The following is a 13544-nucleotide window of genomic DNA, read 5'->3' as shown; positions in this document are numbered from 1 at the left end:
AAGAACTGTATGAATGGTCTGTTTTATCTATTAAAAAAAACCTCCTCCAAAACCCTCCTCCATCATTGTTCCTAAGTCTCCCAGGAAGTCCTCTCTCTCCCCTTCCATGGATGTCAAACCCAATCCCTGCTTTGATTAACAAGAGATGGTACCATTCGAATCAATAAAAGCAATATTTGATGGTTAGCTTAGATTATCTTTTTTCCGTTAGCTGGCCAAATCATTATAAGGCAACTCCAATACTTGGCTTTCTTGCTGCTCATTAAATAATCGACTAATTTATGCATGTCTAAGTTTGGATCATAGTGCATATTGTTTTTATTAGAAATTGTCATATGCTAAATAATACTTCTGTTTATTTGAACTTTAGAATTGACCAAAGCTTATGTCCAAGTATTGGTCGATGGGGTTCGGATACACTGACCAACCAATGTTCAATTCAGTAAGAATTTTCGCTAATAGAGGACTGCATTATGTTCAGCAGTCCATATATTATTTCATCTTGGTTTTCACTTGGATAGAGCAGGAGATAGAGAGTATTGATAGTCTAATACATCAACTAGGGGACGAACTCACCAAAGCATGTTCCATTCGTCAATCAGATAGATTAATTAATTTACAATCCACAAGGAATGTTTAAAAGATACCATATGGAACACTACAAGATCAACTAATGTTTCTTTATGTCATGCTTTCCACACATGGGGTGCTTGGATAACCATAGCAGGGCTACCAAGCTGATGGATGGTCTCACCAATCTTAAGAACAATTGATCATTAAATATGACCAGTATTGGAATGCAAATGATTTTATTCACTATGACCTGGCTTCTATTTTGCAGGGAGATAGGGTGGGCATGGCTTATAGAATAAAACAGTAGCCACTTAAGATCAACAGCTGGTTGGCCCTACAGTGTTACGTTTAGCTTATCGTTATCAGGGATATGGATTCTGATTGAAGCCAGTTAATGGTCAGATGGTTGGGTATTAGGTTCTTAACCTGACTCTGTTTTGTTTTGGGTAATCTTGGCTGGAAGATAGATGGGTTGTTAATATCTAGAAATCAGTGGTTATGGACTGCATTCTTGCTGCTTGGGTTACCGCAAGGTGGGGAGTTTCTATGTGTTTTTCTTTGCTAAATAGTTGAGATGTAAAGCTATAATTAGATAGTAAACTCAAACATGCAGATTTATATGTGTATCATGTTTCTGGTTTTATGGAATGAAAGCTTCTAGCTCCAGCCAAAAAAAAAAAGACCAGTATTCAACATTTTACTTGAGAAGGGTGGACAAAGGGAGGAGAAAGCACATATGTTAGAGGGGAGGGGAGGGAATCCTATCTAAGATTTGAGTGGTAATTTTGGGATCTGAGATTTTGATAAAGAAAAACAATGAAATTTGAGATATCTTGATCATTATTTTTATTTTTATTTTTATTTTGATAGTGTTGCAATTTTAAAAGTGCCATCTAATCATAAGAAAGTTCAAATATCTAAAGATATTTGAATCATAAAGTCACAAAACCTATAAAACCTGCCACTTATACATGATTTTTCCCTAATAGTAATAATTATATATATATATATATATATATATATATATATATATATATATATATATATATATATATATATATATATATATATATATATATATATATAAAGTGGTGTTAAATCTGTTCAAACACGAAAGAAGCTAAATCCATGCACCTATAATTAATAACTCCATATTAAAACAATGGTGCCACTAAATAAAATAATTATCTATTAATAGCTACATATTTTTTTTGGTATAAAATAACTACATATTTAGTGGTAGTATCACTAAATAGAAATAGTACAAAAGTGAGTACTCATGTTGCTGAACACCCAAGTTAAGTCATTTTGGACTTTAGCTCATACAATACCTACTCGATTAGATAATATTACTGGAGCTGTGTAATTGTGTCACTTTAGGTACTATTTGGTATGTCACCAGTGATATGATTATTACGGTGATGTGAGCATCAAGATAATGTGAGCACTGAGATGATGTGCAGGTACTAAGATGATGTATGATCATTGTGTTTAATATATCATTGAAATATTATTGGGAATAGAATTTTACTATATTTGGTATATCATCAAATAATGATAGTGATAATATATAAAATACCATAAATAGCCTTATACATTAGTATATAATAATTACTCTACAATTTGATTAAATATTTTTTATTCATAATTTCTCACAAAAAAATATAGTAGTAATAGTAATAATAATAATAATATTTATTATTATTATTAGTATTATAGGTATCCATTTTGATGAGATTATTGAAATGATATTATAATAATATTATATATAATCGAGTTTGGCTAGACGCAATCAATTTGACCATCAATATCAGGGCTGTCCGTTAGAAATGATTTAGTCCATCAAAATAAAATAAAAAAAAAGCATTAAGGTTTAATATAATCCATTCATGCCAATTAACTATACCTATCTATAAAAATAAAATAGGCATCCAATAAATAAATGAAAGGCATCCATGCTATTTAACTAAACCTATAAATAAAAATAAAATAGACGTCTAGTAGATAAATAAAAGAATGTTATTGAAGATGAAAGATAAAAAAAAAGCAAACCAATTTGATGTTATCGAAAATAAAAAGTCAAAGAGAAAGAAAGAGATGAGCAGAATTTTTTTTTCTCTTCAATTTAGTGACTAGAGATATCTTTATCTCAAAATAATTTCAGCACATCATCAATACTTAGTGATATACTAGTATGATGATAGTATCACGATACGATATAACAATGCTATCATTTAATTTATTATTAAATTTTTTTATCATTAAATAAAATTTTATAACATCAAACAATATAATCATATCACCTAACTCATATTTGTAAAATATCACCCTCTATCCAACAGTATCTCAAGGGGAAATAAAAAAATATTATAAACATGAAAATCGTAAGACGGAAATTTTGGGAATGCAGGGCTCTATACTCGGTACCTGTATGGCCATCGACGGATTGCGTTACTACCCGCCATGGTAGTTGGTAGTGGATGCTCCCTCTTGAGGAAATTAAATCTGCCCCACCTCTCTCTCTTCGCGTGTCCTGCTCGTCCCAATTCTTACGGATCAGGGTTTCTCGCATGCCGCTTTAATCCAAGGTCTTTCTTTCTCCCCTTCCTTTCCTCCCTCCGCCAACCCCACATCCGCCCCGCCACCGCGCCCCCCAACCCCCCCTCACAACCCCCGCGCCTCCCTCCTCCCATGAAGGGGCGATGCCTGATGCTTCACCCGCCTCATATACCCAAGTGCTGCCAGCAACCAAGGAGCCGCAGGGCTCACCATCCTCCCCTTAAAGGTTCTTTCTCTCACGCCCCCTCCCTCTCTTCCTTCCCTTCCCCAGGGGGACCTTGATTGCTTCGATTCGGTGTGCAATTTGGCTATTCTTATTGCTTACGGATGGATTCCTTGTGGGACTTTATTATTCGATTTTGATGAAATTTTCAACTTGTTGACTCATTCTTACATTAGTTTCAGAATTTTTTGAGCGAATAGAAAATTTTCTTTCTCATCGTTTTTTTTCTTTTTGGGTGCGGTATGAATACTGGTTCATAATTCATACCTCAATTGTAGATTTATGTTAATAAATAAAAACTGATGAAAAAGAAGAAGGGAAACGATATCATGTTCAGATTTTCAAAAAATAAGCGGCCTCCAATCTCCATACTTCTGTGGTCAGATTTCTTAGCCCCTCACCCACATTGTCTTTATTAATGCTTGAAGCAAAGTGTTTTATAATCTTGACCCTAATTAAATCTTGTATTAATGAGTCCAATTAACGACACCACACTTTTTGTAAATACCTTTTTTTGATGCAACACTTTTCGTAAATATTATGTTTAATCTCTGTTTTGATTGCATTGCTGATAGGCGTAAGACGATACTTGAATAGGTACGTGGATATAGTCGAAACCCTCCTCATACTCCTATTATTGTCATGAATAGATACTTATGTTTGATGTATATTCTTTTTTTATTTTTTACTAGTTCATTGTTTTTCTCCTAGAGTTTTACTTCTTGTAGTTTCTGCAGTGTATTTTGCAATTTCTGTTTTCAAGTTTATAATTGTATGGAGCATGTATTTTGCCAAGACAGTGATGACTTTCATGCTCACCATTTAATCTGTTATCAATTTTCTACCTCCAATTCTTAGAAGAAAATTTGAGAAAAGTCTATATTTTGATTTAATTTTGGTTAACAGGTTCTTTTTCTCCGTTCTCTGTCTGTAAAGATTGTTCTTCCAGCACCACAACCACCAGCACAGATCAAGGCAATTATGAACCTTTTTTGGAAGATGGAGAAGATATGTCAGTGTTTCCTTTGTTTAAGTCTAATCTGTCTTGGAATGAAGACGGCAAAAGGATTTTCTTGAATGCTGGAGAAGTACCAGCCCTTGAAGTTGAAACAGTAACTAAAATTTCTTCAATGGATTCTTGCAAAAACGGAACTTCTTATGCAACATGGTATAACTGTAAATGCAATATGCTAAAAAAATGCATTTGTTTAGATCCTTCAAGTGCATGACAGCATAATTACTGGTATTTTCCATAAAAATCTGCATTAAATTTTCCTCCTTATTGTCTTGTACTGGTTTATGTGATCCACATCTGAAACTGTTGTCCACAAAGAGTAGTCATAACAGTGTCTGACAGTGTGTGCTTGTGTCCATGTCTGCATGTCTGTGCATGTATTCACACCTGCATCTGCATGAGAATTCTTCATTGTTGCTTGCTAGGGGCTGAATCTGAATGAGAATTCTTCATCATTACTGGTCATTAATTTAATTATTTAGACTCTGAAACATGATTGTTTTTGGTTTTTTTATGCAGGGATGATGGATCATATCTAACTGATCGTGTTAGTACCCACTTGTCTGCAGGACCATCACCAAGTACAGCAGATAAATCTTTGTTTCCAGTTGCTGGAAACATGGAATCTTGGTTGGCTCCTGGAAATGTTGTATGGGCTAAAACTCCTTCCCATGAGTGGTGGCCTGCAGAGGTGATTTACAGAGACAGTTGCCTTGTTGCTTTTCTGAATGACTTTACATACATACCGTTTTCTTCTTCTTCATTGAATTCAAATGTCAGCATAATTTTTTCCATGCTTACTCTGATCTATGAACTTATTAAGGTCATGGATGTGAGAGATATCCTAGATTGCACCAGCAATCACCACGTTAGCCATGTGTTGGTGCAGCTCTATGGGAACCATGAACCGTGAGTACAATGTTTTTCGATATGTGCAGTTTTTTATTTTTGAAGATTGTAATTGCTTATACTTTGTCTGACCTGTTGCTGCTGAAACTGAAATAAGCCTATTTTTCCACTATGCAGTGCGTGGCTTGATCCAGTCAAAGACCTGTCACAATTTGATTATGTGAGTAATACAATTCCGTAGAACTTCTGTTATACCCACTTTGGGTTTTTATTATTATATGCTTGTGTTTATAAATCCTACATACTTTTGGCATTAGACTAGTGTGATATCTCTTCTAGGGTCAACAACTTTTCCGTGAATTGCCTGTTATGGGACAACCCAATTTGATGGCTGTTAGAGAATTTGGTCATAGAAAGAGTGGTTTCCTTTTTGGATTTCTTTTTCTTCCTACACTGATATGATTTTCTTCTTATCGTGGGTTACTTTGAAGTTTTATGCTAGTTTGGTGCCTGTGAGTGTCATATGCTATTAACCCTTTTGTCAATGAATATCAGGTGTCTATCCAGGTTGGTGAACACATTTTATTAGGTGTTTTGCCACCACTCTTGTTAGGAAAGAGTTAATGAGCTGCCTGTTTTGCCCAAAGCTGCCTTGTTTTTTGAAATTGAGTTCATGGTTGTGAGTAGTTTTGTCCAGCTACTAATCTTGGCAATATTGTGATGCAATTAGTAGAAAATCTTTAGCCTTTTGTTGTAGTTATATTTATAGACTACATTGTGAAAGGTGTTATTCTAAACCATAACATCTCTAGCTTAGTTAGTAATTCTATGAACCGATTCATTTTATATGTTTATAAACCGGGAGTTGATTATAGAAAGGCACCTCCTTTTGGAGGCGGAATGTAGAAGGCCTTTATTATTATTTTTTTCAGAAGTGAAATATTAATCATGATAGATCGTGAAACATCCAGTGCACAAAGTGAACTGAGCTGGATCATTGGATCCACTTGGTCTGGTCTGCAAGAAACTCCAAAAGCATGTTCTTTGAAGACCTTGGCTTGCCCATGAGATGTTTCTCTGCTCTGGATGTTGAAGCATAGTCTACTAACATGGATTTCAAAAGCTTTCCCACTGAAGACTGCAGTCTTTGTATTATATTTCTGGTGATTTTCTTCATTAGAACCAAGCCTCTTCTATGATGAGTTATAGTTTCTACCTAGAACTCCAAGTTGTTCTTATCCAATTTGTCGCGGGCAAATGTAACCTTAATTTTTAAGTGTTTAATGATCTCTAAATCTAACACAACTAGTTCACTGTCTTTCTTTGGTATCCTTTTTCCCTTACTCAAGAAGGAAAGGAGGGAAGAATTATTTGCCATCCATGTTATACATATTCAAAGACCTGTGAAGGAAGACTTGTCTAACCAGTACTGTAAATGGTTGATGGAACTTCTTGAAGGCTTTGACTGGGATAGATTGTCTTCTTGCATTTTTTTTCTTTTTATTAACTTCTCTGTAAGGTCATGCACTCGTGGAGGTATCTCCTTTTCTAAAATTATAGTCTGCATGGTTTATATTTTTTTCCAAGTTTTATTGAATGTGCCCTTCTTGCCTTCAACTAATTACTTATGTTTAGGATTGAGTGAAGCTAGTTCTTGAATGCATCTAAATTGTTGTATTTAATGATGTGCAGTGCTTTGAAGAGAGGAGCAAAAATCCTTTAGAAGCGTTTCAAGATGCTCTTAAGCAGGTAACTACGTCCTGGAATTAGAGCTTTCTTATTTCATGGTTAGATATCACTGTCCTGGTTAAATCTTTCCTCTTCTCAGGCCTTGCTTAACCATGTGCATACAAAATCACTAGCATTATTGAGATGTTCTGATGAGGTGAAGAGTACGAGCCAAAATGGCGCATGTGGTACTTTTCTTTTTCCTACAATTCTTTTCTTTACAAAACTGGCAATTTAATTTTATTTCATTTTTCATCTTCCACCTCCAAACCTCATTATTTGATGTGTATGCAACATTCTCTACCAGATGCACAGAATCCTTCAAATTCAAGTAGAACAAAGGATGACTTCATTGAAGAAGGGAGGGGTAAAAGGAAAAGAAAAATGAAACTTCACTTTGATGTAAGTGGAACCTTGATACCTATTGTTCTTGATTGGAAGAAATAGTAAATTTCAGATATAGTTCTAGGGGATTGAAATGTTATGTTGGATCTGTTTGGAAATGATTCCAGATCTGGCGAGATTGAGAGGGGAAGAGAGTGCCAGAGGGGAAGAGGAGGCTGCAGATAGGGTTCATGACTTGCCAGTATCCTCCTCTCTTCTCTCTTTACCTTCTCTCTCCCCCTCCGGCCTCTCTTCCATCCTGATCTTACCGGATCCTGTGGCTTGTTCCCAGACAGGCCCTTAATATTTGGCAGCCAGAAGGTTTTGGTTATTGGCTTCCTTTAATTGCAATAAGACTACCGGTCTTGTTTTAAAGAGAAATTGTCATTCCTTGTCCGATATCTCGTTAGCATTTAAATCCACCCTCCATCTTTTCAGGAGTTGAGCTTTCCAGAGAAACCACAAAGAAGAGTGCGCCGTCTAAGGATAATGCGATACCTTGGGCTCATTGCTCCTGCTGGATCTCCCTTTTCTTCCCCCCATGTCAAAACTTCATAAGTTGCGTCTCATTCATTTTTGCTGGTTGTTCTACTAGGAGTCATTTTCTTTATAGGCAGCTATTATGTTATAAACTGTGCTAGAGGATTCATAGACGTGTATGTGGTCTGTGGAACAATTAACGTCAGACAAGCTTGTTCTTGGAGTTATTGCCATCCATTTGTCGTAACTCTTCATAATGTATTGAGATGGCACAGCTGTAACCACTCAATGGCTGCGGGAATCTTACAAAAATCTCCATGCTTGATAACTGCACTGATGTGTTGGCTTGCCTGTTCCTCTTATTTGTCTGTAGAGGGAGCAAGAACAAACCGCTGTCCAGGCTATAGTTTATAGCACAACGCACTCTTATGTGATTATAATCTACGACAGGGTCTTATATGTAGAAGTAAAACTTTAACTCCAGTACACAGATTTTGTGGATAGAGTAAATTATAATGACCTCCCTCGAAGTTTGAGGTAATTATAGATTTTCATCCAATATTTTGAAAATATACATTCTGCTATATATTTTTTGCCATACACATGATACGTAAATTCATACAAATATCTTTCAGTTAAATAAATTTATAATTTTATTAACATCATTATTATCTAATTTATTTGAATCTTAAAGCATCTTATATTTTTTATTTTGATAATTTTAATTTTTTTAATTTTTTATATTTGATCACGAAGTTATGCGTATATTTTTGAAACATTGGATGGGATTTTTGAAACATTGGATGGGATCACGTAATTATCTCAAACATCAAGAGGGGTCAGTGTAATTTTTTCTTGCAGATATATGGGCTGGTTAGCAAAGGGATCTGCTCATTTGTAGGGGCCTATGGGAAAATATTTCCGGACGGTAGTTATTTTCATTTAAACCTTTGAAGAACGTTAGTATTAATAATCGATCCACGTAATATTTCAGCCCACGACGTAATAATTAACGGAATTTGAATTCAATGGTTCGAAAATACCCGCCCTTCGGCGACACTGGGGTGTTCCCCTCCCGCCCTATAAATAGCCCTTCTCCCCATCGCCTTTCGCTTCGAGAACTCATGACGTCGAAGGGCGGTCCGATTCCGATCTCCATGATCGCCACCAAGGTAAGCTTTTCGATCCCAATAAAATTGGCTTTTCTTTTCGCTATCCTCTTTGCTCTTCGGTTTCTTGGTAGAGGGATTAGATCTATTTCTTGGTATTAACAATGGGTTGGGAATGGGATCATCAGTTGAAGTAGCTCCGGCATCGTGGAAAGAAAGCAAGAGAAGCCTTGGAATCATTTCTTCGGATCAGAGAAGGGGATTCAAGAAGGCCATGATTCCGATCTAGCTGGAGTTTCACATCGGTTGTCATTGGATCAGGTTCTCGTTTATGATTCAGATAAAATGTGATTCAAGAAAGTAGAGTTTCATGTCTGTGTGATTCAAGAAAGTAGAGTTTCATGTCTGTGTGATTTAGATTCGTTGCGAGTCAAGAATTAGGTTTCACACGTATCATGCCTCTATGATATAAACCAGTCGTGATTCAAGAACTAAGACTTGATGTGCATGTTATCTTATGTTAATCACAAATCAGTCTCATTTCAAGAAATCTAGGTCAAGTTACAGAGAGGATCTTGGACTGTTGTAGTTGTAAAGTAGAATTTGCTGATTTCTGGGGATTGCCTTCTCTCCTTGGTTGATGGAACGGCGCATAATCGAGCCTCTCTCTGCGTCTTTCCCTTCTCAGGAGACACTCGGTAACCCTCGGCTTTCTGAGGCTATTTGACAGTAAGCCCTACATGGGCCAAGGATTTTCCGGGCTCAAGATTTAAGAGAGCCTGATTGGGTAATGAAGCAATACTTAGTATTCATTACATCCAGGTAGCCTCGGACACCTGGACGAGGATATTACTTGCAGTATTTCTTCAAACAATAGATGTTTTTTATTTATTTTTTTATTTTTTTTACCCTACAAACCTAGTAGCTGTATGCATGCATCTGTAACTCCTATATGCATTCTTTATATTTATGATCACCTCTCCTTATAGTAATTGAATAGCTAATAGCTGCATACGCTTTAGTTCCACAATGCTTTCTATAGATCCTTATACACTATGGATTCACTCCATTTCTACTATTTTGCTGCTTTAAAATTGTTAATCATTGATGTTATGGATGACCTCATCTCTATGCAAGTCTTCTTTATCGTATCACATTTCTTGGTATCTCAACACATGTTAATTACTTAAACAACACATTTGGTTTAATTTAGATCCAATCACTCAATCTATTGATGCTGTTCTTTGACACCAGCTTGTAATTTTAGGCATATTCACAACTATGCTTAGACATACTATTCTTTGAGGCTTACAGAGCTACAAATTGCAAACGTCTGTCTGATATTTTTGTTTCCGTTTGGACGCCTAGTCAACCTATTCTTTAGATTTCTCTTATGTTGCAATGAGTAGAAAAAGGAAGATAGAAGAGGAATAGGCAGAGGTGGTTGCTCACGTAAGGATTAGGGTCAAAGGTAATCTCTTATTTTCATCACCTACAACCCGTCCACTTCAACCTTCCCTGTTTCTTCACATCTTTTTGCTCACATGGATGGTGTCACACAGATAGGCTGGTTTACTACTCAAAAAGCTTTGTTAGTATATGCCTACTTACTATGTTGATGAGTTCTATAGTCGCATTTGAAACTTGTGAATTGCCACCGGGAGTCCTATTAAAACTTTTTGTGGTCTGTAGCTGAGCTTATATATGAGATTAATGAGATGAGGAGAAGCTTTCATTTGTAGCCATTTTTCTGATATTTGCATCAAATCTCTGTTTACTTTCTTTGGTTCATTTCCACTCATAGACTGCATCATATTTACTATTACTATGCAAACTCCCTAGCCCCAATTCCACCATCTGATCATCTCTTTTATATATTCTCTGTTTAGCAAAAGAGCCCACTGTGGTTCAGGTTTCTGTTGAAGGGGAAAAACAAATGAAAGTAATGAATCATCCATCTTACTTCAAACATGATCAAAATCTGTCCTTACAAAAACTTATGAAATTTGATCTAGTTCTGCATGCAATCTCAACTGCAAATGCAGAAAATTCTATAGAAATGAGAACTGCAAGACCATTAGCTCAAGTTCTATGCCATGGAATGTCTTCTGGGTAAAATGAAGTCAGGAATTTCCTACAATCAAGGACCTGTTTAGGTAATCCTGCAGGTATCTGGCCTATTGACCTGTTCAGCCCATATCCTCTAAGAGCCTCTAAAAAGTTACTCCTATGCAACTAGGGCATGATTCTATCTAACCATTCTACAGATGACATGCATTGCCCCATCAATTTACTCATATTCCTTTGGACAACCACTTTGGTAATAACATATGTTAAAGCTTGCTTGCTAATTCAATCCAATCGTTTTTCCTTTTCCCTCGGGAAACAGAAAAAGAAAGAAAAGAAAATCACTCAATTTCCCATTTCTTAACCGCCCACTGATAGAATAAAACCTAAACCCTCGACCGTGGACCCAAATGACTTGTCACTACAAAGTAGGAACACCACGTGAACATTTAGAGTTTCCACGAAGAAAAAGCACGGCGAGTGGCATCCGGGAAGATCCATAACCCTTTTCCTTTCGGAAAGAGGAGGGTACAAAGAAAAAGAAATGCACCAGCCCTCAAGTAGCATCGGTAGTATATCCCAAAGATGCCAAGGAATCGAGAGAGAAGTTGTGAAAAAGGAGCGTGGTGGAAGCGCATATCCTGAGAAGATGCCATCCGCCAGGTCCATCTCACGTCCAACTTTTCCACACACTTTAAAAGGGGGAACACCCACCATATTGCTTCAAGCTAGTCACACCCTACCTTTATTGCAGCCATGACCACCTATAGCTCTGAAACTGACCTTCCTCTCCTCCTTCCCTGATTCCTGCACTACCACCACGTATAAGTACTGAAATAGACCTCCCCATTCCATCCTCTCCCCCACTCCGCAGCTACGCTAGTATCCCATCATGTGACCCGCCGAGAGGCATCTTGGCCACCCCCTTCACCAATGGCCAACGACCATCAGACAGTGTGGGGGCTTTGCAAGCCAATCGATCTTCCTAATTCTCCTGGTGGCTTAATTATTCTCTCCTTAGAGGCACGCATTGCTGCAAGACGAAGTCATTCGGTGGAACTATGCAACGATGCTGATTTCATCGGTGGCGTTGCAGCTTCCTAGTTCACAGGTGCATTTTCGCTGTAATGCGAAGGGGAAGGAATGGCATCCATTATAATGGGCTGCTTCCAATAAAGGGAGAGTGGTCTCTCCTGCAGGGCAACTTTATACCTTTGGCATTTCCATCTCTGAAGATAACTCCGATCCTCTCATGGTGATCGGGGTTCTTGAGAAGTTATTGCAGGATATATCGTTCTTCTCGGTGTATTAATTATAAATAAAGGGCTCCGTTGTGGGCTATAGTTGGTAAGTCTTCTTGTTTATCTGGCAGCCACTGCCCGCTATAGAGTATAGAGTAGTTGTTTGTGTAAGTGTGTGAGGAGGCAAGATCGTGGGGGTGGAGTGTGCATACATATGCGTATAATTTACGTTCATTTCCACTTACTGCTATTGTAGCTGTTTGAGTAGGTGCGTGAAAAGATTGGTTTGCGGGTTATACGTGTGATTTACATGCAGCTCCTTTGGTTGGTTGGCACGTTAGAGTACAATTGTAGCTGGTTGCTCTCATCTGTGGCTTTCATCCCTTGCTCTAGCTCTAGAGCAAGGATCCGGTGCGATGCGCACATGGCACCGCAGGATGTGGTGCACCAATGAATGGTGTTCATCATGGAATGGACGGCCACATACAAGTGCAAGCTGTGCAATATACGCCATATGTATTGTTTGATGGCTGTTCATCCTATAAGGATGGCCATCCGTAGGTATATGCACACTGCAAGGATCCATGCTCCTATCTCTGACCTAGGATTGTTTGGGAGTACATATGCCCACCAATGGAAGAGGGTCGGATGGTGGAATTCCACTAGTAAAATCTCAAGGTGGCAATTATAAGACCCCCCCCATCTCTGCTTCTAGCACTGTATGAGTATGGAAGACTCGATCTTGCATATAATATTCGGCCAATGTGATCTCTAATGATAATCGTACCACCAACCCCACCATCCTTTCATGATACATTGAAATTCACCTTCATGATGCCATCAGGAGTGGGTGTTGGATTCTTATGAGGATTTTTGTTTAACTTGTCATTAATTTTAATAACTTCCGGATTGAGATCTATGATAAATTAGGCTGAATATTAGCTATACATTTGAGTTTATTTTTAGTTGATGTTGGATGGTGATGTTTATCTTTCAGTAAGAAATGATAAAAGTTTTGTCTTATAATGGAAGAGAGTGTATGATTTTATTAAAAGGAGAGAGTAATGCTAATTAGAGTTGGAAGATTTCATGAGAAATTTTGTGAAAAGAAACAAACCATTGTTTTGACCGTTCTTTTCTTTTGACAAATTTGTCCCTCTACAATATTTTATTCCACCATTTTAGTTTCTTTCTCTCTAAGTAATGTTTGATCATACCTAAAATTAGTTACCAGTCCATAGGATTGGTAAGATCACAACTCCAATGGTGCAAGTTGGATAACTTTTGTCATTATAGACTCCTACATAATTCACCAT

The 13544-nt window shown here is 37.2% G+C and overlaps 1 protein-coding gene across 2 annotated transcripts; it reads left to right on the top strand.

Moving 5' to 3' along the window:
• Positions 1-2978: 2978 nt before the first annotated feature.
• Positions 2979-8139, top strand: LOC105055617 (uncharacterized). 2 transcript variants are annotated; one of them, XM_010937506.4, is made up of 9 exons: positions 2979-3358; positions 4292-4523; positions 4890-5061; positions 5194-5279; positions 5397-5439; positions 6912-6968; positions 7048-7135; positions 7255-7349; positions 7770-8139. In XM_010937506.4, the coding sequence occupies exons 1-9, from the start codon at positions 3037-3039 to the stop codon at positions 7887-7889; spliced, it is 1215 nt and encodes a 404-aa protein (XP_010935808.1). In that variant the 5' UTR covers positions 2979-3036; the 3' UTR covers positions 7890-8139. The 2 variants fall into 2 exon arrangements, with proteins under 2 accessions (XP_010935808.1, XP_010935807.1); XM_010937505.4 differs by having other exon boundaries at positions 2981-3358; positions 4262-4523.
• The last annotated feature ends 5405 nt before the right edge of the window (positions 8140-13544 follow it).

Source organism: Elaeis guineensis, chromosome 12, assembly GCF_000442705.2.
Source record: "Elaeis guineensis isolate ETL-2024a chromosome 12, EG11, whole genome shotgun sequence".
Lineage (NCBI taxonomy): Eukaryota > Viridiplantae > Streptophyta > Magnoliopsida > Arecales > Arecaceae > Elaeis > Elaeis guineensis.
This window is presented reverse-complemented; position numbering and strand designations above follow the sequence as displayed.

Bases quoted from the DNA above. Each gene is read 5' to 3' on its own strand.
- LOC105055617 (XM_010937505.4), top strand. From the start codon at position 3,037: ATGGTAGTTGGTAGTGGATGCTCCCTCTTGAGGAAATTAAATCTGCCC. The intron at 4,524-4,889 runs GTATAACTGTAA...TTTTTTATGCAG, and splicing joins GGAACTTCTTATGCAACATG to GGATGATGGATCATATCTAA. The intron at 5,440-6,911 runs GTGAGTAATACA...AATGATGTGCAG, and splicing joins ACCTGTCACAATTTGATTAT to TGCTTTGAAGAGAGGAGCAA.